A 24392-nucleotide genomic window follows, 5' to 3' on the forward strand; every position below is an offset into this window, starting at 1 on the left:
AAAACAGAGCTGACGAGTAAGGATAGTAAAAGATATTTCTGATCTCTTTACTCTTACATTGGTTCGATTACAACGTTTTAAACTTTCATCGTTCCAAAGATGTTAAGCCTGCCAAAATGCCGTAGAACCCGCACTAATAGACATTTTTACAGCGGGTTCCACTACGAACTGAGACAATGTTAAGGTGATTTTACAATTTTACAATTTTGTATTTTTTTTTATTGGATTATAAATTGAGGAAAACACATTAAAAGAATAAAAATGGAACCCGCTCGTTCCAGCGGGTTCCACTGCTGGAACCCGCCATAAAAAATATTTCTTTGTATGAGATGTCCCATCTATGTACTTTATAATCTTTGGTGAGAGCAAAGAGATCAGAAATATCTTCTGAATAACTTCTTTTATGAGTAAGGTTGACTCAATTTTTAATAAGTGAATTTTAGATATATGATTATTTTTATAATATTAACTTTAATTTTTATTGCATTCTATTAAAATTTTTTTTAAAATAATTATATTGTTATTAATTTTATTAAGAGAAGGACTCCCTTGGATATTTATTTACCAGACATGATTTTTAATTTTTTCTTAAATACTAAAAATAAGGATAGAGCTTAAAAATAATAATAAAAAAATAAAAAGTTCGAAGTAGGATTGGAACATTGGAATCATTTTACAGAAAGCAACTACTCTATGCATTACTCTACCACAGTGGTCGGCACCCCAATACATTGATATGATTTTACCGCATTAGTGTTAGTAACTAATAGCAGAAAGTAGGCTTTTAGAATGACGTTTCACACATTTTTACTGTGTATGTGTGGCAGAGCTCGGGCAGAGAAATTTCCTATGCCCCCGAGATAGGGCCGTGCCGACCTCTGCTCTACCACCCTGACTCGAGTGGTAACGATCAAAAATACTATTTGTTCTACTACTACATCACATCGGCGTATTGTAACCCGAAACGATGAGAAATTGAAATTTGGAAGCCAAAACATTTGTACGCTGTCGTGCAAGCAGTGACACATGCACACACCATACCCATGAAACGATTCTACTTATGGACTTAGTAGAAAAATTTTAAAATTCAATCTCAGCTATATAGCCTTTGCCTTTGTATAAAATACTGCCTTTGAATTTTTTATTACCTTCAAGAATTTTTCATTAGCTTCGAGAGCCGTGCTTGACCGTTTTGCTAGATAAATAAACCAATCGTAAAGTAAACACAAGCTTCCGTTCTCACGATCGAAGCCCAAAGAATTGCGTTCTAAGTTCAGATCATATTGCGTTCCGATTTTCAATCAAATTGCATCGCGCAGCATAATTTATTTTCACAACCAGATGCTACAGTTTCAGCATAAGCTTTTATTGAAATAAGAAAAGTTCTGGAAGCTTAAGAAAGAAAAGCTTCTGGCTGAAGTTAGTTGGAGAAGATTTTAGAATTAAGAGGGAGTTTATTTTTGAGATCCGAACCGAGCAGAAGAACTAATTGAAAAAAGTATAAGAGCAGTGAATTAACAATTGACCTATCAATAAATTGTAATAGTGAATAAGTGATATAAAAAATAAAAAAATAAATTTCTTTTATCAATTCACTAGTAAGAAACTAATTTTAAAAATAAAATCGTTTGCACTTACGTTCCCCCCTCACCAACAAGCGCGACGAAAAAAATTACCGTCTGGTTGCATCTATGGTAAATATAACCATTTTATTTCAATAAAAAATAAAAAAAAAAGTCCCAAGCTACTATCTTCAAAAATACCCAAGTTGCTATAAAAGGAGGCTCATTAAAGCGAATCGGTACGAAACTTTTTAGGAAGCTTATAGCGTTGAGTTGGAGGACCGCCTTTGGAGAGTTCGACATTTAAGTGTTAGAGCTCTCCGTGTGCTCCGGAGCTCCGGAGTGCTCTCACTTGGTCTCTCACTTGGGCGTGAGTTCACAAGTCGGCCTATCCTTATTTCGCAGGACCACGTCTGTTGGTTGCGATTTCAGGAGTCGGTAAGGCGAATGCCAGACTTATACTTTCCTCACTTCCTTGCAAGGCTACTCTGCCGTGTTCGGGAATGGCCCAACTCGACTCTGATACCCTGGGCTTGTAGAGGAACCGTCCTGAAACCGTCCGTCCTCACTTGTTCTTTACGCTCTCCTTGCGTTTGGCTGTGGGACTCTAATGTACCTTGGCGTCCATCTTGATAAAAGACTTACCTGGCGCAAGCACATCGAATGCAAGAAGTTGCACCTAAAACTGAAAGCCTGCAAAAAGAGTCATACAAAGAAAAACTGTCTTCGCACCCAAATTTTCTCGCTCGGGGATTGACGGGTTTCTAGCGTATCCCGCCTGAGACGCAACGACCTCCAAGCCCAGCAATCAATTTTTAAGGCCGTCTAACTCTGTATCAGTCAATATAACTGTTATTTAAGTTAAAAATATAAGATTTGATACCCCTCTTGTTAGTCTCGCAAAAAGAAGATAAACGATTTTTGAATATGTATATATATCTATACTAGCTGACCCGGCAAACGTTGTTTTGCCACCAGTTGACTTCATTATTTCTGTACAAAATTTACTCAGTTCTAGACTTATGTATTTTAAAGTCATCTGGAGCGCTGTGAACCATGAGGGAATATAAAAATAACAAAAGGCAAACATTATTTTTAAGTTATTACTTGATCGTAATTCAACAAGTCAATCTTTTGGTGCTATAGCGTGAACAAGATTTTTTGTTTCGCCAACACAAACAAGCTGGATGGTTACCCACTCGAAAGTATGCCATGCTGCATTCGATTACGTTATTTATTAATTTTTGAATGACTAATCGCGTCCCGTTGCACAGTCGGGGCGGGTTCAAATTACGAGGTATGATAATTGCAGATCCAACCTTTAAAATCCAGTAAAGGTAAAGGTTGCAAATCCAGTAAGCTTAAAAACTCTGTGGGAAAATATAATTCTTCGCTGTCGTCGCTTTTCCTGACGCGCAACACATCCTAGCTGGCTCATTTTTGAATTTCAGAGCATGACAATGCGGACATTCCTTGTCCATAGCTCCAATTACCACTTTTGAGTGAGCATAATACTCAATATCAGGCACATACTGGAATGGTAGATGAAGCAATGAATCAGATATAAATGCTCGATGTACCTGTTGTCGTTGTTGGTCATTTGTTCTGCGTCTATTGACTGTGAAACGGCGTGATTGTCGTTGTTATTATCTTCTGAGTTCATTGCGTTCAGCTCGTGTATCTTCTGGCTCTTCTTGATGCAATTGCGCTATTCTAATACGTACATCAGTATTTTGTTGCTGGATTTGTTCTTCGGTTCTTTCGTATCTTCTATTTCGCATATTTCGAGATCTACTAGTATCACGGCTCAAATCACCCCCTTTGCATTTTCTTGGCATTGATAACTGTACAAAACACTCATAAATAGAATTAATGTATTAACTTAATGATGAAGGATTTTTTTCCCCAGTTTAAATTGAGTTAAAATGCTATGGTGGCGTGTGTTTGAAGGTTTGAAGAGGATGAAAAATAGATTTCTTCATTTTCTTTTCACCTTTGTCTTCGTCTCAGCGCGCACTATGTTTAAAGCCTTAGAGATCGGTTTGGTCAAACGCCGAGATAACCGAACTGCTTGGCCTGGTAAAGGAAAATAATAATAAATAATATAAGCTCGATGGGAAGACTAAGCGAAGCAAGCTGGTTTGCAGGGGTCTCGCAGAATCGATGAAGTCTAAAAATATGACACAATCCAGAGACCAAATAAAAAGTAAGCTGCAAATGTAAAAGAAAACATATTTTGAAGTTAAACGTAGCAATGCAGTTAGTGGGGCGGCCAGAAAAACGTGCACACACTTCGTGGAGCTTAATGAGAAGATGTATAGGACTCGCCCGGTGCCCGGCCTTACCAAAGGATTCTAGCGTCTAAAAATACACGTAAGCATGCATAACTTTATTTGTGAAGTTCAGAATTCCCTTTCAGTAAAAACCTGTTCGATCTAAAATTATGATGGGAAGGTTCACGATCGAGCGATAAAGTAAAGCGGGGCGCGGCTCATCGCTTGATGATGAGGATCGACCGAGAGAGACCGCGATACAGCGACATAACACTAGCACATTTTTTTTGGTGTCAATAAATTATTGCCGAATAGATTTTCCGTCGGCTGTATGCTCAAACTTTAATGCAGATCTAGAATGCATGCTAAATGCTAACTTTTAATATTCAAAACAATAAAATGATGATTTTGAAATACATATATTGTCGGGTTAAGCAGCAGCACGGCGTTTAATGTTTATGTTTAAATAATGTTTAAATAATTTTTATGTAATGTTTAGTGTAATGATTAGTGTAATGTTTATTTAAAGCTTTGTTGATCGCAAGCCGACTTTCTCTCAGCCGTTCGACTCAACGGGTTTTCTATAGAGAGTTTTAGCTCGCCAATGTCTAGGTCGGGCCGCCCTCTCCACTTTCGAAAGCTTTAGCTCGAGGTGACTTGTCGGGCCGCCCTCTCTCTTTATTTACTTGAAATCTCGGTATTGTATTTACTCCTTGCATGCACCATAAGCTGGTCTATCTGCGGATCATCCGGCTTCATCTGCATGCAGGAATAAACATTTGTAACGTTCAAAAGTAATTAAATTCGTCTTTTTATTTACGGCATTGAAAACGCTCAATGACCAAACATATATATTATATATTAATATTTATATTTAAATTTACTGAATTTTTATATTTTTATTTATTTATTTAGGCCACAAAGTTAAAAATATTTTATTGTTGTGCAATACTAAACGCTCATGAATTATGTTAAAATTTTTTCACTCAATTATTTTTTTATGGTGACCACAAAAATATATTTTGTTTTGTAAGCATGAAAAAAAATTTTGTTTTTCAAAATAATAAAACTTAACAAAGTTTAATCGTATGCTAAAATCGTATGCATGTTTAAGCTAAATTATATACAAAAATGAACGCAGTAATGGAACCTTATTCTTAAAATTGTGAAGTAGTTAAATATGTAATATTCTCTATATGATATTTAATCTCTTGTTGTTGTTTTTAAATGAACGATGTTAACTGCGGGTTCGGTGTCTTAGGGCGAATCATCATAGTGGATTTTTTCAGTGTGTAGTCCCATCCCCTCCAACGAAACCACACAATTCCTTGTCGAGCAGTTAAATCTTGAGGGTCGTGCAGATACAGTCCATTTAATCCACGACCGCATGACTTCCACCACCAGCCACCCTATTAGAAGAAAAAAATTTATTTTAATATATGAACTATATTTGTCTAATAGATTAGGTTCGGTTCTTTAGGTCAACTTTACAGAAACTATTCTAATTTTGAAACGCGATTGACACCAAAAAATTAAGTTTAAAATTTATTATTTATAAACTAGAAACCTAGTGGGTATTTCTAGGAGTGGGAAGACAATTTTTATACCCTTGCAGAGGGTATTATAATTTTGGTCAAAAGTGTGCAACGCAGTGAAAGAGACATGTGCGACCCTATAAAGCAGTGGTCGGCACCCCAATACATTGGTTTAAACGCATTAGTGTTAGTAACGAATAGCAGAAAGTAGGCTGTGAGCATGACGTTTCACACATTAATACTGTGTGTGTGGCAGAGCTCGGGCAGAGAAATTTCCTATGCCCTCGGGATAGGGCCGTGCCGACCACTGCTATAAAGTATATAAATTCTTGATCAGGAGCACCTCCTGAGTTGATATGAGCATGCCCGTCCGTGTGTCTGTTTCTAGGCGAACTAGTCTCTCAGTTTTAAGCCTATCGACTTTTGAAACTGCACATATCGGATCGGCCGACTATATCCTATAGCTGCCATATAACTGATTGATTGGAAATTCTATAACTTTGGTGTTTTTAAAGAATCGAAGTTTTTGAGAAACTTCAGTTTTAACTTCTCTCTCTTCCTCTTAAGCGAACGGTCGTGTTTTTTGTGCGCACTGCGTTTCTAAATATTTGTAATCCGGTGTTTACTAGCTTGTGATTTGAACTTATTGAGAATCTTAAGTTTAAACTTAAACCGCATCGCTTCGCATGTGCTGTGGTATACTTGAAGCCGAATAAATAAATTGGTCTCTATCGAAACCATTCCTGGTATCGATCGGATGCCTTCATGCGTGACAAATAAGATTCGCTTTTTCCGTAAAGCTGATTTTCACAAACTTAATAGCCTTATAGATACATATGATTGGTCCCATATTCTGGCATGCACCGATCTTAATGTCACCTTAGAAAAATTTTACTGTACTTTAAATACATTTTTTGACTCCTGTGTGCCATGGCAAAATCCGTCCGCTTCAACAAATCCTCCTTGGTTTACAAGGTGCCTCACTAACCTAAAGAATACTAAAAATAGGCTCTTACTGAAATATAAAAAAAACTGCAGTAGTATTGATTTATCAAGATATCTACTAGCTCGGTCAAATTTAACCGTGCCTAACGCTGAATGTTACAGGAATTATATTCGTTGCTGCCGTATAAAATTTACTCAGGATCCGAGTTTTGTAATTTTGTAAACACAAAGCGTAAAAATGTATCTTTCCCACCACTGCTTACGTTTGAAAATTCGTCTGCGACCTCTGATTAGGCCATTGTCGATAAATTCCCGAATTTGTTCTATTCCATTGCCGAATTTTTTCAAACAACTTAGTCTCCGCCTAAATCGACAGATAAGCCTTATGCATACAACATTCAATCAGCTAATCTTATTTTCTGTCAGTTTTTCTCCGAAAATAGCTTGTTATCTGATCTTCTAAGGGTCAAACCCATTTATTCGCCAGGCCCTGATGGAGTGCCTGGCTGTGTGCTAAAATATTGTGCCAGGGCTCTGTGCAAACCTCTTCTAAGACTTTTCAACTTATCTTTGGAAACCTCGATTTTCCCCTTATGTGGAAGGAATCTTTCATAATTCCCTTACATAAAAAAGGAAAAAAGCCCGGTGCTGCCAACTACAGAGGTATCTCTAAATTGTTGTCAAATCCAAAGTTATTTAGAAAATTAATTGCTGCTCATCTGCAACACTTTTGCTTTTCGATCATCCCTCCTTGGCAGCATGGCTTTATTAAGCGTCGCTCCAGTTAACATCCTTTGTCATAAATGGCTTTAGTAAGGGATATCAAACCGATGTAATTTACACAGACTTTAGCACAGCATTTGATCACTCACTCTTGCTGAGTAAGCCGAATATGCTGGGATTTTCTACAGACCTCTTAACGTGGATCTCCAGCTATTTAGATGGAAGGACAAAAATAGTCTTTTTTAAAAACTTACATACCCGTCTGGTCCGTGCTACATCCGGCGACCCTCAAAGAAGTCATCTAGGAAGGAAGAAGTAGTGTAGCTACCAAAACATACTTTATGTCATTTGAAAGGTTTTTTTAATTGTCCACTTCTTTTTGTCTTCAAACGGAGATGGCTCTTGGAGATGGTTTCCGTCATCGATGAACGTTGCAGGTGACAGGACCAAAAAGGGACCAAGGAATCAAATTTCAAAGGAGGATCAAGATGGTTTAAAAGACCGCCGTATCTGTATAAAACAGACACGCTATGGCCAGTCAAAAAACTCGAATTGTATAACTTAGAACGGATTCATACCCACAATATACAAGATACGACTAAATGACGCGAGAATAGGAGAAGATTGTGATAAATCTTATCTCATCATCGAATATATCGATATAATATATATATAATAGTTTATCTTACTATTTTCCAAAAGCCATTGTTGGACCAGTCCCTTTTTGTAAATCTTAGCACCCGTTTCAATGTTTCAATGGTTTCAATCTCAGGTAATTTGAAATACGTCAAAAATCAATTAATTTTTCCGCTTAAGTAGCTTTTTAGCGTTTCTTCTTGATTATCGTCTTTCGGACGGAGCAAAGGTGGCTCCGGTTATGTATTCTCGAAACTATTTTTTTAAAAACATAACTTTCTCCAAATGCCTGGTAGATCATATTCAAGAGATTTTGTAAATTGTATTTTCTTTTTGTATTTTCTTTCTTTCTATATTTTCCGCTGTATTTAAGATTTTAAGGGATAATATCATGACACACAGAGTCAATTTTCTGTGTGGTCTATAATGTCTCATATTTTTTGTGTCCAATAAGTTTTTTTATATTAACGATGATTAAGGAAAACCTAGGTAAAGGCTGTTTTATAGAATCTGACGACAAAATGCAACTATTTCATTTTTCACTATCTATTACTGACTATCTATTATGGAATTTTTAAGCACGTGCCTGAAACTGCGGTTTGGATATCTAACCCTGGAATCAAAAGGAGTTTTAGTATTCATTTCCGCGACAAATGCTTACTGGGAGACCGGCCGACCCCCCAGTTGTAACCAGGCTTATTGTGACAATCGGGCTATGTCATGATGGACGTACCTTTTCCCACCTACTCGTGGGTCCAAAACAAGAATTCTTTAACCAACCAAAAAACCATAGTGAAGAACGGAGCTTCCTAAAAAAGTCCGGAAATGGGGTCAGTGACCCGTCAAACTCCAAGGCCCTCAAAAGCCAAGGAGTGGCTGGAATGAAGAAGCTGCCGACAGAGGGGCAACATCTGGAGGCGGGACGCGCCGATGCGGAGGAGGATGCCAAGGCAACCGGTTCTAAAGCGGGGCTAGCCATGGGGCCACCGAACGGCGTGGAAAGAAAGGCCCCAGGGTCAACCTCTAAACCAACCGGCGGGGCCCCTAAGGTGAACCATGGTCCGGTAGCTCACTCGACGCAGCGGAAAGGCTCCTATAAAGATAGGAGAGTAGCCTTCATTTTAATGAGGGCGGACCCATCGGCAGAAGCCAACCCGGCCGAGATTATAAAGTAAGCAAGGGAGATACTGCCCGACTTTCATCCGGAAAAGGCGGGTGTGAGACTAGAGAAAAACCACGCTGGTTTTTGCCAAGGAGATCGCGCAGAGTGCGAAAAGGCAGAGATCAACGGAGGGAGGAGCCCTCCAAGCCAAGAAGGGAAAGGCCAAGCCGCAGCCATCTCCAAGCCAAGAAGAGGAAGGCCCAGCCGCAGCCATCCAACCGCTCGCCGAAGTGACGAAGGGAAGAACCCTTATTGGAGTCCTGGACAAGGGATTCAAAGTTGGGATCATTCCCAAGAACCTTTGGCGACGAGTGGTAAACGAGTTGCATGGACGCTTCGTGGAGGCGATGCTAAAGAGCGGAGGAAAGAATGAGAAGGCGCAAGGTAATTGCCTGAAAAGACACGCGATCGGTAGAGACTTATGGTACAAGCGAATGGTAGCATCGCTTGGGGAAAACTACCCCGGAGCAAAGCTGGTGGCAGTTGACTAAGAGAGATCCAAAGAGATCCCAATGGCTCACAGAAAAGCCAGCCGATCCTAAAACCATCCAGACGACGCTTAGGATGTGCAATCCGACGCTTCCAACGGCGGACTAGAGAGTCGCCAAGGTCGAGGAGGCGGTAGGACTGCGAAGGCGGGTCATCCTCACTCTCAAAGAGGAGACCGTGAAAGCCTTGGAAAGATTAGAGCACCGGATCAAATACGGATTCGAGCACGTGACGCCCGTATCTACAAATCCGATGCAAAGAACAAAACAGGAGGTATCGAGCTGGAGGCAGACGCACAAGAGCTAGACTTGGAGGAGCCGACCGAATAGGGGCACCCGGAAGGAATGTCGGAAGAGGAGGAAGACGTTCTGAAAGGGTACACCTCAGAGAAGAGCGGACTCTCTGTTGAGCCCCGAGACGGAAGCAGAGGTTACTGTGGTGGCGAATCTTAAGAATGTCTAACAATCTTGCAGATAAACCTCCACCACAGTAAGGCGGCGTCAGCTGCCCTCCTACTCCACCTCGCCGAGAGTGGAGCTGATGTAGCCTTCATCGAGGAACCCTGGATCCTTGGAGACAGGATTGGGCTCTGGAAGGCCGACACAACAAATAAAAGGCAAGCCCGATCCTCGCAAAAATGAACCATAGCATCTTTTTGCTACCTAATTTCAGCAACGAGGACAACGTTACCGCAGCAATAGAGAGCCCAAAGGGTCCTCTTAGGGTGTGCTCGGCATATATAGGCCACGACCAAGACGCCCTCCTCTCGCAACCGCTACTCAAACAGCTGGTGGAAGACAGCAGGAAGCTCGACCTGATCAAAGGTTGCATCTGCATTACAGGCAGACTACGTACCACACCGACAGACGCCATAGACTTCATTCTCGTCCTATTACCTGTTGAGATAGTGGGGGTCAAGATAGCCACTCTATCGGTAATTAGGCTAAGCGAGATGAGTCTATGGAAAAGGACCGACTATCGACATTCCAAGTTTAACCTACATTACTGCACTCCAACGGGGGCTAAAGACTACTGTTTACCTGTTTATCATCCCACCTTAAGATATAAGGTATCCATTTCAACGAGGGAGGAATGGGCCACACAAGTCCCGGGACCAGCCAGTTCTCTTCATATTTATACAGACGGTTCAAAATTGAATGGCCAGGTGGAAGACGGTTTCCACTGCGAGCGGCAGTGTCTAAATGAGTCCTTCACACTCCCCGACCACTGTAGTGTATTCCAAGCAGAAGTAATAGCTATCGGGGAAGCCCTTAGATCTCCAGTATTTACTGGCAATTAAGAAACAAGTTGTACAATTGTATCATGGTTTCATATATCACATACAAATATATATGAAATATATATGTATATATACATATATATATCTGTCCGCCTGTCTGTTTCTACGCAAACTAGTCTCTCAGTTTTAAAGCTAGCGTCTTGAAATTTTGCACACCCTTCTTTCATTTGCACACAGTATATAAGTCAGAACGGCGCGGATCGGATCCTATAGCTGCCATATAACTGATTGATCGGAAATGGTATAACTTTGGTGTTTTAGAGTTAGAGAGTTGAAATACGTGAGAGCTATTTTTGGCAAAATAATACGACATGCCAAATTTCGTAAGGATCGGCCGACTATATCTTATAGCTGCCATATAACTGAACGATTGGAAATGACCCAACTTCCGTGTTTTTGAAGATAGAAAGCTGGAACTTAGTACAAAGAATATATATAATACTGAATATGAATAATATGAATAATATTCATATATAAATATGAATAATATAGTGAACGATCGGAAATGGTATTGGTAGAAATACCGACTTTTGTATTTTTGAAGATTAAAGCTTGGGACTTTTTTTTAGGTATTGTATTGTAATTACTCGGTTTTATTGTGATATTCCCATAAGGATCGGCCAACTATATCCGATTTTGTTGATTAGTGTTGTTGGATGGAGAAAGATATAAGTTGCTGTTTATGTTTTTTTTTTTTTTAACATTTAAAAGTTTTATTTACAATCTGTCCTCAGTTAGGGACAATAATTAAATTTTGTAAGTGAACCTTGACAAAAGGAGTTTGATAAATACAAGTTGTTTATAGGTGGGCGTTGCTGCCGCAAAAGATTCCAGTAAGAAAAATGAAGAAGTCGGGGGCGTCGTGTGGGTATTCTCGCATTCAGCTTTATTCGTTGCTTAAATGGTACTAAACTTAACTTAGAAAGAATAAACGCTAAACGTAAATATAAACCAGAGCGGACGATCGACGACGGCCGACGAGAGAGGGAGAATGCATAGAGGGTCAAGCGCGGATGCCCTCTTCAGCACGGATGAGCTTTTAAGCGCGGGTGCGCGGGTACGCTTTTCAGCGCGGCCCCTCACCTAAACATCCCGCCCCCTTGCAATCGCTTGGGTTGACACAGATCCCTCGTGGCTAGCTATGCGTCACTGCAGCTCGAGGGCGTACACGGGTCGATGAAGGCCCCCGTGTCGAAGATCCGGGTCCCAGTGTTGACGCTGTTCCGCTTCAGCAGCGACGATAGGTTGGGCGCAGCGACCGCGTCCTGCGGGGGCCTTCGAGGAGAGGCGGAAAATTGCCTAGGCGCGGATGACGCGGACGGACGAGCGGTGGACGGCACCCGATGAGTGGCGGACGAAAGCAGTGGAGCTCTTGACGAGTGCCGGCCAGTGGCGGAAGATTGCCGAGGAGTTGCCGACGAGCGCCGGGAAGTCGATGGCCGTGGCTCGGCTTGTGAGTGCCGGACGAAGGCCGAGAAGTACCCGAACCGCGCCGGGAGTTGGCGGACGACGGCCGACGAGAGAGCGAGACACCCCGTGTCCTGTCTCCCGCGCTCCGTGACCGGTGCTCCTCGGTCACGAGGTGCAGCAGCGTGTGGTGATCCTGACCACACGTCTTACAGCCGTCCCCACGCCGACAGGATCCGTCGGAGTGCTCGTGGGCCAGGCAGCTCGAGCAATAGCGGTTCACGAGAACCACTCGGAGCCGCTCCTCGGCACTAAGGCGTAGGAAGCGCCGACACTTCTTCAACGGATGACTCCCATTGCAGACTCGGCATCGGTAGGATAGTGTACCTCGAGTACATCTGCTTTCCAGTGACGGGGCGTTGCGTGGGCGTGGCGATATCGTGCTGAATATGACCTTGGAATCTAGAATTAGACCCGGACCAGTCGGATCATCAGCTGATTGCCACCGTGCAGCGTGATGCGATGTGTAAATCGAAGAAGGAGTCGTAACAGAATTATGCTCGCATCCGGAATCGAAACCCTGAACCAGTGAGTCACCGAGGCTGCGGGCAACTCGTGCGGAAAAAACAGACACGCTGCGGGGGTTGGCTGGAGATAATGGGCCTGTCAGCACCCATCCAAACATGGTCTTCTGACCGAGAATCGACCCGCAGATGTTATCCTTAGAATTACCGAGGAGAATGGACGGAAGAATGTCAGCTCCTAATAACACATCGACTTGGGAGCTCTCAAAGAAGTTGGGGTCCGCCAGGGTAATATCGGGCAGCCCCTTGAGACGATCTCGCGAAATCGGATATGATGGCAGATTTCCTGCCAACTGCGAAAGAATATAAGCCGCAGTCTCCAATCGTAGCCCGGGTCTAGACGGCGACCGAATGGAGAAATGGCACAATTTAGTAGACTGGGCGAAAATGGTCTGATTAAGGCCGGAAACTTGTGCTTGAATCGTCTTGAAGGGAAACTTGACAAGGTTGAACAGTCGTTCCGTTATGAAAGTCGCTTTGGACCCTGAGTCTATCAGTGCTCGTGCCTGGACGGTGCACCCCAAATGGCACACGTTGATAAGGGCCGTGCCCAGTAGAACTGCTCCTGACCCGGAAGCGAAACACACCTGCACATTCGACTGATCCTCTGAGCCTGAGTTTGCTGGCGTAGGCGGACTTGGAGCGGTAGGCGGTAGGCGTAGGCGGACTTGGAGCAGTGGCGAACGGATTGCCGGTGCAGGAGGGTGTGGTGTCGGCTGTGACACGTGAAACATGACGGGCGCACGTGCTGCTGGTGCCCTCGGGCAAAACAGTTTAAACATAACTGCTTCCTTGTAATGTAGTCAAAGCGCCCATTTACATCCATATCTAGGAAACGCGGACATAAGCGAATGGGGTGGTCCTCCCTCGAACAAAGATCGCAGCCCTTTTGGCCCGGAACCACTCGAGTCTCGTGTGAATTGAGCCTCCGAGCAGGGGCAGTAGGAAGTCCCGAGCTTGGCGGAAATTGCCCGGAACCACTAGGCCTGACGTCGTCGATGGCCTTCAGAGTGCGATGGCGCTCTGTCAGGTAGTTAACTAATTTCTTCCATGATGGAATCTCGGCCTTATTATGTACGGATTGCTCCCACATAGAAAGTGTGACTTTGGGGAGCTTTGACGAAATCATAAATACAAGGAGACAGTCCCAAGCCTCAACATTGATGGAGGACATTTCTAGGGCTGTCCGACAACTCTGAATGGTGGCTTGCAGCTCCTTCAGCGCGACCCCGGACTTTTGAGAAATAGCCTGAATGTTGAAAAGGATCTTTTATTGGCTGTTGACCAATAGCCGCTGGTTCTCAAAGCGGTCTGTGAGGCTTTGCCAAGCGACGACAAACCTCTCATGGGTAAGCGGAGCCTTAGAAACAATGGCGTGGGCGTCACCACTTGTTTTGGACAGTAAGTGGAACAACCTCTCTACCGGGGTGAGCCGCGAGTTTTGGATGTAAATGACCGTAAACAAGTCTTTAAAGGTGGGCCACCGAAGATAATCACCCGAGACCTCGGTATCCACCGGAGGTAACCGGCAGCCTGTAGGCGCGGGCGTGTGGACATTGACGGAAGCCTGAGTGGATTGGGAGGAAATTTTCTCCCGAAGCTGGCAATACACCTCGAATAGACGGAGTAACAGTAGCTACACTTTGATTCCAGCACTGTCGAGGTGGCCGAATTGTCGTCTGACACGGCTAGCAAATCGGAAAAGCTCTCATAGCTCTTTTCCACCTTCTCCCGCAGTGCCCGAATTCGGTCCCGATGGACTTCGCACATGTGCTGGGAGCCTATTCCCGTTTCTCTGGCGACCGGAGTATTTATGTTTGCCTCAAATTGGCTAATTCGATCGGTTGTGGCGATGAACTTTTTCAGCGCCACGTCGACCGCACTTTGAGCCATTTTTGGAACGGAACGAGTCTGTCTCTGTGAAGGACCGGGGATTGCATTGACGGATTCGTCACTCTTTGCCCTTGTAATGGCACTGGACGCTTTAGGCTTTAAAAGAGGCGTCCGCGGAGACGCGGATTGAGATCTGTCCAAACGGGTGATTGGGATCGGACGTGGCCTTTGGTCGTCTCCCGTGGGCATTCTCAGACTCCAATTCGCTTGTCGACTGACTTGCGCAATAGGTGCCTCGTACGAAGCGGTGGCCGGTCACACTAATGTGATGGGAACTCGTACGAAGCGGTGGCCGGTCACACTAATGTGATGGGAACGGTGAGATCGCGGATGAAATGCGATTACAAGGCACAAGTGGCAATTAGTAGCGCCGATGTCGAAAGGAACATTGTATGCGGCACAACTCGAATGTGGAAGCTAAAATTTCAGGAACCCAAAAAAACCAAAGGGGACGAGGTTTGTTGAGATTCTAGGCGGATGTTGCCTGAAGCGGAGTAGAAGCAGCGTTAGAGGGACAGAAAATGGACAAGTACCGGAAAATTCGTGCTCGTTCGGAAAAAAATGATAACGGTCAATATATGTATGTATATTTCCGCAAGTGCGGCTCGTACGTAGATATTGAATTCTTCTCTATTTTCGAATTTGCGGGGCCGGAAGGTGAACTTAACTTTGGCTTAAATTTAACACAAAAAAAAAAAAAATTAATTAATTAATTTTTGACTAATTATTATGGAACCAGAAAGGTGGAGTTGAAACCTTAATCTTTAATTAATTGAATTTAATTATCACGAAGCCGGGAAGGTGGAATTAAAGCCGCGGCTCTATTAGGACAGAACGTGGATAGTTGAATTAATTAATTATAATTTTTCGGAAATTAAATTTTCGACTTTAATTATTGAGTGGCCGGAAAGGTGAATTAAAAAAAAAACATGGCCCTTTGCTCGAACGGAAAATAAGAATTAAATAAATTTTAGTAGTTTTAATTATAAATACATAAATTTATAATTAATTGATTTTTTTTTTAAATTATTTGTTACGCAGCCGGTTATGCCGTCGGCACCCTGTACGTACCCCAAAGGAAAAAAAAAACAGAACCAAAAAGCACAACACGGCTAGGTCGAGAATTTAAGCGACGTAATCACGGATTTTTAGTGAAATGGCGGATTATAATTGTTGGTTTTAGAAAATTTAAATTTTTTTTTAATTTTATCGGCTATATATTTCCTGAAATTGGGGCAGAAAATATTTGGAAATATATGGACATGCATGCAAGTACGGATATATGTAAGGGCATGTGGGGCATATGTTGGCACAGTGGAGCGTAGATAAGTGGACTGGTAGCATTACGCTACCACCATTTCCATTTTTTCCGTCGTGGAACCCCCTGTAACGGGTTTTTTTTTCAATTTTTTTGATCCGGCAACACGATTAAAATCGATAACAAAAATTTTCGTCAACTCAGTACCCGCAAAATCTAGAAGGCAAAAATTTCTTCCTCTTCCCTTTTTTACACCGTTTTTTTTTATATGGAGTGTGACAGATGTCACTCGTTGGACAGCAGATTTCGATTTTCGTCAACTCAGTACTATGCTTAAGAATATATAACCGATATTTTTACAGCGGGTTCCACTACGACCTGAGACAATAATAAGGAGTTTTTAAAATTTTTGTATATTTTTTATTGGATTATAAATTTTGGAAAACACATTAAAAATATAAAAATATAATATAAATAGATTTAAAATTAAAAATGGATGTCCCGAGCCTGGTTTGAACTCGTTTTACTTTGCACATCAACCAAGCACTCTACCACTTGGTTATCCCTTATTCGTCGTCGCGCGAAAAATTTCTCAAACCTAATTTGTCGCGGTGTGGAACCCGCCATAGTAATTGTTCTTTGTATGAGATGTCCCATCTATGCACTTTATAATCTTTGGTACTACCTTTGTATCTACAAGTTGTATGTATATCTTTGTATGTGCCTTTGTATATCATACCATTTTTTCAACCTGTACGGTTTTTGTTTGAACTAGAAGTTGACCTGCTCTTGTTGTTTTAGATTTCTCCACTACGACATTTTATTGTAGTCTATTGATTTAAGTATAGCATTTTTCAGTTTATTAGGACTAACCCGTGTTCCTGGTTTTATAAATACGGCAACAAAAGTTAAAATTTTTAATTTTTGTGTCGTTTTTGTACACCTGGTTGTTTATAAGCATTAGTTAATTGTGGTTTTAGATCAGTGATGGGCAAACTCTCATTTTCCATAGCACGCGTGCTTAGGGTAAGAAATTCTGCCGCCCCACTGTCGGCACAATGACACTTTGAGCTCCCTCAGTTTTTTTTTAAAAGCTCTCTTATTTGTTCTCATTCCGCCTCACATGACAACCCAAACTTAAAAAAAAAATTTTTTACTGAGAAACATGTTTTCCGAAATTTGGTTGGAACAAGTTTTAGAAAACAAAGAAAGGAAAGCGTAGTTTTTCATTTTTTTAAGAACTTCTTATTGAGAGACTCCAATCGGTGTAGCTTTAATCTCCTTTTAAAAATGAGATTTAATTCTAAAAATTTGTTTGCTAGACTACTTATATTTTCACTTTATTAAAAGACAACACAAGTTTTTTGGACACTTCACAAACACATAATACAAACCACATCGAAAAGTATTCATTCGCGTTTTTAAAATCGCACCCAAAATCGAAAATTGTAAGCTCATGTAAATTTTCAACAGCTCTTTTCAACAGCTGATTATTTCGCAGTAGTGTCATCTATTGAAATTTATGATATTCAACATTAAAATTTAATCTATTTTGAATGATAAGCAGTTAAACTTATTTAAATTCTTTAACATTCAAATAATTATTTTTGGCCAGAAAAAGTAGTTAAATTTCCTATAGTGCAGTTCCAATTCCCTATAGTGTGTTAAAAAAGTAAGGTGACTTTTCAAATTTTTCGGGAAACATATTTTTGATTATCGATTTTTTTGTTTTGTTATGCTGGTACACTCTTCCTTTCAATTGAACCAAGTTTCAATTGAACCCACTTTTTTGTTTGATTGTGAGATGCGTAAAGGTTACAAGTTGTTTTGCGTGCTCGGGGATTTTTTGCTATCGAAAAATATGAATCAAAGGATTCGCATCATATTTTGTGTAAAAAATAAAATAAAGTGATCCGAAACACTTGAAATATTGACAGTGGCATACGGTGAAACTGTTCTGAGAAAAAAAAACATATTTACAAATGTTACAAACTCTTGGCCGGGAAGATGCCAATAACGAGACTCGCTCTGGACGCCCAAGGACGTCAGCAACTGATGAGAACGTTCAAACAGTGAAGAAAATTGTTTTGGAAAATCGTCGAATCACTATCAGAGAAGTTGCTGAACATGTCAGTATATCGCTTGGCTCGTAGCATGAAATTTTTTCAAACGTTTTGGGCATGACACACACACATTGTCGTGTTTCAGCGAAGTTTTTTTCGAAATTGCTGAATTTTGACCAAAAGAACCGTCGCATGAGAATGGCTCAAGAGCTATTGAATGACGCCAACGACGACGCAGATTTACTCATGATATCGAAACCAAAGCCCAATCGTCCCAATGGAAGAGCCCAGGTGAGCGAAGACCGAAAAAAGCAAGTGTGCATCAGGAGTTCTTCCATATGGTTGTACGGTCAATAAACAGTATTATCTGGAAGTCATGCGCCGTTTTCGAGAAGCAATAAAATAGAAACATCCAGAATTGTGAAAAAATGCATTGCTTTTGCATCACGATAATGCCCCTGCTCGCTCATCTTTGCTTGTGAGAGATTTTTTGGCCAAAAACAACACCACAATAATGCCTCAGCCACCATATTCACCGGATTTGGTCCCATGTGACTTTTTCTTGATCCAAAAATTTAAGAGACCTATGAAAGGACGAGATTTGCAACGATTGAAGAGATAAAGACTGCATCGCTGGAAGAGCTCAAGGCTATACCGAAAAGTGCTTATGGGAAAAGCTGTTCCGTTGTTTACTTTAACAAGTGATTACTTTTTTCTAACAAAAAAGCATAAAAGCGTGCTCCTGATCTAACTCTCATATTTCCCTAATTTACTTTCAAAACGACAGCTGTTGTGCAACTGAAATTACAAGTCCCCCATTTCACCACATATTTCATGACCGCATCATCCGTTTACCGATTACAATTGTGGTTATTTACAAAATAATTATTTTCTGAACACAGTTATTTTTATCTCGAAAAAGTAGTAAATCTCGAAAAGTTCACATTTGTGCCAGTTGTTTGATGTCAAAAAGGTTGGGGAAATAAAATTAAATGTTTATGCAATAAAGTTATGTTTTTTCTATAGAAAATGGTTAAATAAAAGGTGATTATTTCATAAATTGAAGTAAAAAAAGGTTTAAGAGAGTTACATATGTAAGTAACGCAGGTAAATTAAATTAAAAGAACTGAAATTTAAAGAAAAATCTAGTGATTTGGTGAAATGTCAAGTTACAACAAAAGTTACAGAATGTCAAGTTACAGAATTTCAAAAGTGGGTTGGCGTAGACAAAAACCTTTGGGGTATTGATATATATTTTATTTTTAAAATATTAATCCGAATTCAAATCAAAAACCTGGCATCACCGTAAATAAAATCTTGCTTCACAGCTCTGAAGTTTTTTGGACTACTGTCAAGGCAAGTGATTTCATTACTTAATTTTGTTATCCGTTTTTGGTAAGCCGCTATATTGTTTATTTAGGTAAGCTTCTATTGGCTTAATGACTATTTTATTAACTGTCATCTAAGTAGTCAAGATATGTTCAAGTTGAATGTAGTCACTCTACACCAGTGGACGGAAATTTTAACGAAATTGTTCGCAACATGTTATTTTTGTTACTTCATGATATTACTGTTCAAATAAAAGTATAAGCAGGAAAGAAAAGTTATTATCGAGCTAACTAATTTAATTTAAAAAATTTATTATAATACAAACTTAAAAAAAAAGTTCCAAGCTTCTGTCTTCCAAAACAAGAAAGTTGGTTTATTTTCAACCATTGTGTTATGTGTAGGTATGATACATGGTACAAACATTCTTATTGTCATAGCCGTAGGATACATTCGCATAGAATTTAATGGTTGAGTGCAAGAGACACAGCGAATGGAGTGAGTGGGAGTGAGAGCACGAAAGCATTTTAACTAATGAACCATAGAACTGCACGGGTTGCACTTTTCGACACCCTATGCATACCCATAAAATGATTTGTGCGGTTACCTCTCGCCACTCATAAGCCATAAGGCAATACCGACACCGACACAATTTTTGTATGAGTATGAGTATGTTTTGCCTTTCTTGCACTCGTGATTTTGTACCTGTGTTTCTTAACCCGCAAAACACCTGAATATTTTTCGGTTTCGGTAATGTTTCAATTATTTTCAAACAATTATTTTATATTAGGCAAATATGCATAGTTTTGTCGTTCGTTCTAGAATGCATATGAAACAATTATAATTCTATTTCTAACTCTAACTCATTCAATTCGCTTTTCATCCCCCAAATATTGTGGGAGTGAGATCTACATACAGTCACTCATTTTACACCAATCACTCAATTATTTTCGTCTCCACATACTATCCAACTCAATTCATTTTCAAGGTTGTACCGTTGAAGACCTCTAGTACGATGTAGTCGGCCGATCTTTACGAAATCCTTGGTTTATCGGTCTTTCAGTTTTGAAGCTTTTGAGGATGAAAAATCTCTCCCCTCCACATTTTTATGTTTTATTATAACTAATTACTCAAATTAGATGTAAGTCTATTAGTTTATAGTTCACACAGTATTAACCGTTTTAACATATATATATGCCTACAAGTTCATAGTATTATAGAATCTATAATATAGATCAAACACCCACCCATAGGAGTTCGAGTCGAATTGCTAGGAACAGTATTGGAAAATAGTGGCGCGGAAAACCTAACTTAATGAGCACTGGCTGGGCAATTAGCCACGACCCAGTCTACAGAAGCTAGGGAAAGGAAATATCGAAGACGAGGTAGGTCATACCCCTTAGCGTTGATAGCCAACAATCAAGTAAAATAAAGAAGCAAAGAACAATAAAACCCACGTGCGTAATTCATTTATCTGGATGTATGTCCGGAGCATGATATTTGACTTCTGTTTTTTGCATGGGGTTATATTGACCAATAGACAAATAGAGGGCGTGGCCCCGCCCCTATTTTTTGTTAGCTAATATAAATTTCTGCATATTTTTAGAGTACTAATTAACTAATTATTCAATAGAAAATAGTGACACGCCCTTAATAATGTATTACAGTTTTAAGAAGAAAGCCCACACCTCGTAGCTCTTCGTTTTCCATCTCAATTTTATATTGATGTTCAAAATCAACAATATTAAAAGGGCTTTCATCCTCACCCTTCGTTGTGCCATCGGGATTCGTGAGGTCTCTAATAGGTCCAAAACCTCTAATGGAAGACACATTTTTCTCTGTTGCTGTATTCTTCTATCCAAATTCACTGATTAAATGATTGGATCAGAAGTATCTGTAGCTCGCTGAAATACGTCTGTTATGTTTTCAACCTTACCACATTTTTTGGCGTGGTGCAGCCGATCAGATTTGTAGAATTTATTCCGAGATACCGCTCCTTCCTCTCCGAAATAACCAATAGAAAGGACAGTGTTTCCAATAATATCACTTCCGAGAATTAGAATTTTATGAACACTTTCCTTCATTGGCAACCAGGGGTATTTCTCAACGATTATATCGGCAGTCCTATAACAAAAGTAGTTAGCCTCTTGCGGGATATATTGCCCTTCGCATTAAAAGGCAGTTTTGGCCGACGTACTGGGTTCTTGGTTTTCGGAAAATTTATAACAGTTTTTGAATTCAGCCAAACTGCATGATTCCGGCGCAACTGGCTTAAATTAGAAGAGCAACTCTTCCACATTTGCGTCAAGAGGTAGCAAAATTTTTTACTCGCTTGGTCTACGATATCGCTGTACTCTTGAAAATTCACTCCTGAGATGGAATCTTTAATAAAAAGAAAGACAGCATTCTCCTTCGCGCCTTTTCTCTTTGCTTAACCACTTCGCAAACAAATCTGTATTTGCCAAATTGAGGTTATGTCCTAAAAATCAAAAATTCTCGCAAAATCGAACAAAGTGGTATTTTTAATTACATTCATTCGAACAAGAATTTAATGCTCTACCACATACAATACATTTTGTGGATGGAATCTTCTGGACTTACTTTAAATCTCTTATGGAACATGAAATTTTATCCAAACTATGCATTGGTAAAACTACTTGCTCTAATAAGGGGACAACACAATTTTATTCTACATATCACGATCAAAAAAATACAATACGAACTACACAGATTGGAATTCATTTCAAAAATGTAATATTGTTTAGCTTTTTACTTCTGCTCGCTCAAACTTCGAAAACAAAACTTAATATTGCAGTCGCCTGTGCTTTGCTAATGCAACAGCTGTTTTTGTCAGCTGATTCCTTTGTTGTGGCGCCCTCTATCAAAATTTCTTTTATGCAACCCTAAAGATTGGTGAATTGTGAATGCGTTAAACTTATTTTAATTTTCCTACTTTCAGAAAATGGGTTTTGGTCACAAAAACTGGTCAAATTCCCTATAGTGCAGTGGATGCGTTTTCGAGGTAATCTCTGCGAAAAAGTAGGACTTACGAGGGACCTACGGGCAACAGACCGGGATCCATTTGAAGTTCCATTTTAATTCACTCATTTTTCATTTTATTTTCATTTCTTCAGTTATATGCCAGCTATAGAATTTAGTCGACCGATCTCGGCTGATTCGTTTTGTACTCGTCGAGCAAGGAAAAGATATGCGCAAAATTTCTTTCAAGATTGCTTTAAAACTGAGATACTAGCTCGGGTAGAAACAGAGAGACGGACAGACAGATCTCCAAGCACTGTTAACCAATTTTAAAATATTTATTATTTATAATTGTTGTAAATTTTTTATTTACCTTCAACATACTGGCGCAATTCAGGGAACTTCGATCATTATCTTTATTATAAGTGGAAAATGGACTATTGTTTGATCCATACCACGGGTCGTTCAGGGAGTCGCCTGCGTTGCCTTCATAGCCATCTATTTCTAGTTTATAATAATCTGCTTCAGAATGTATTTTGAAATGTGAGTATTGAGCATACCTGTAAAAATATATCGAAACATTCAAATAAGAGTTTTTAAATCAAATATAAAATAATTCAGTGGTTGGAACTCAATACATTGATATAATATTAATGCACTAGTATAAGTAGTATAGGAGAAAGTAGCAAATAGTAGAATATAAGCTGCGAGCAAGACGCTTCATACGTTTATACTGCGTGTGTGTGCGGCAGAGCTCGGGCAGAGAAATAGAAATTTTTTATGCCCTTGAAATAGGGCCCTGTCGACCACTAAAATATGTATACGAATAAAACATCATAACTAATCATACAAACTTTAGTAACGTATAGTAACAATGGGACCAGAGAAACGAAAATCGAGTAAAAATATCCTCACGGCCCTCCGCTGCTATGCATTTTTGAAAGTGCATTTATGTTTTTGCTTTCGACTAAGTTCAGATCAGAAAAGAAGTTAAAAGTGTGGGACGAAAGGAAAAAAAATTGGGTATTGACTTATAACTCCCCTTTTAATATTTTGGGTGGTGTTTACATATAATATATTGAAGATCATGTTAAATAAGCATTATGTGTATAATTAAAAAAATGTTTATACATATTCTTTATGTTACTATGATTAATTCCAATGAAAATGATGAAAATGATCTTTTTTTTTATTGCTAGCACGCCCTAGATAAATATGTCGGAGAATTGAGGTCTTCTCCACGTCGTCTCTCATCAGTCGCTTGACCGCTAGCTTGCTGCTCCTCCTTTGTTGCTCATAGCCGCCACTTATTCAACAGTCCTCAACAGGATACCACGCTAAAGCTCGGGACGAATAGAAGTAACGAGTGAAAATTAGAAATACCAGATCCAGCAACACAACGAAGCCACACACGGCCTCAGTTCATCAACTGAGGTATATCCTTGCACGACCTATGGTCACACCATAGAGTCTCGTTCTAACGAGAGACTGAATTATCTCCTCTCCGACACGGCCATCCTGACATATACACGTCCTCGTGTCTATAATAAACACCTGAATTTCATTCCACTTTATAATTTTAATCTCAAATTCGTATAATGTTCCTTGACATAACTTAACTAAACTTTTACAAGGCAACTTTTAAATTCTTCGCCAAACACATCGCTTTACAAATTCATTAATCATATTACTCGTCAATCGCCCATAATTTGGCTTCACGAATTCATCAAACACATCACTCGTTCATCGCCCAACACTTGACTTCTAAAGCAACTCTCGTCCATCGCCAATCACATGGCTTCACGAATTCATCAAACATATTACTCGTCCATCGCCCAACACTTGGCTTCACGAATTCATCAAACATTTCTAAAGCAACTCTCGTTCATCGCCAATCACATGGCTTCATGAATTCTCTTTTTCAACAGACTTTTCCAACTGACTTTGTTCTTTATAATTTACATCAAGCTCTTCTGGAATTTGCACATCCGGTAACTTTCGCAAACTTTCGTGTGGGTACTTGTAACGTCTATTGTTCTGTGTAGACTTTAAGACGTATCGATCTCCCTCCAATACCTCGACCACCAAAAAGGGTCCTCTGAACTTAGGATCTAGTTTCGTTTGCTGTCTCTCGGTGTTTTTAAGCAACACAAAGTCCCCCACACACAACCTTATTACTTTAGCCACATTTTTATCAAATTTTGTCTTCTCATATCTAGCAGCCTCCTCCATATTCTTAGCAGCGAACTCCCTTGAT

The 24392-nt window shown here is 40.1% G+C and overlaps 1 protein-coding gene and 1 long non-coding RNA gene across 8 annotated transcripts in view; one reads left to right on the top strand and one right to left on the bottom strand.

Moving 5' to 3' along the window:
- Positions 1-4726: 4726 nt before the first annotated feature.
- The window catches only part of LOC108120168 (angiopoietin-1), a 155483-nt gene continuing 135817 nt past the window's right edge, over positions 4727-24392 (bottom strand). For 2 of the 6 annotated variants that reach the window (XM_043210319.2, XM_070278216.1), the window contains exons 6-7: positions 22509-22695; positions 4727-5244 (exon numbers count right to left, since the gene is read on the bottom strand). In XM_043210319.2, the coding sequence (XP_043066254.1) occupies positions 5059-5244; positions 22509-22695 (373 nt within the window). In that variant the 3' untranslated portion in view covers positions 4727-5058. Of the gene's footprint in view, positions 5245-10596; positions 10615-22508; positions 22696-24392 lie in introns of those variants that run through there. The other 4 variants (XM_070278217.1, XM_043210320.2, XM_043210316.2 and 1 more) reach the window with 3 other exon arrangements.
- LOC138926092 (uncharacterized) lies at positions 17743-19474 on the top strand. Of its 2 annotated transcripts, none has more exons than XR_011442439.1 (3): positions 17743-18874; positions 18938-19186; positions 19251-19474. It is a non-coding gene; the product is annotated as an uncharacterized lncRNA (long non-coding RNA). The 2 variants fall into 2 exon arrangements; XR_011442438.1 differs by having other exon boundaries at positions 17746-18924; positions 18980-19186.

The sequence above is a fragment of the Drosophila bipectinata genome, chromosome 2R (assembly GCF_030179905.1).
Source record: "Drosophila bipectinata strain 14024-0381.07 chromosome 2R, DbipHiC1v2, whole genome shotgun sequence".
NCBI classification, from domain to species: domain Eukaryota; kingdom Metazoa; phylum Arthropoda; class Insecta; order Diptera; family Drosophilidae; genus Drosophila; species Drosophila bipectinata.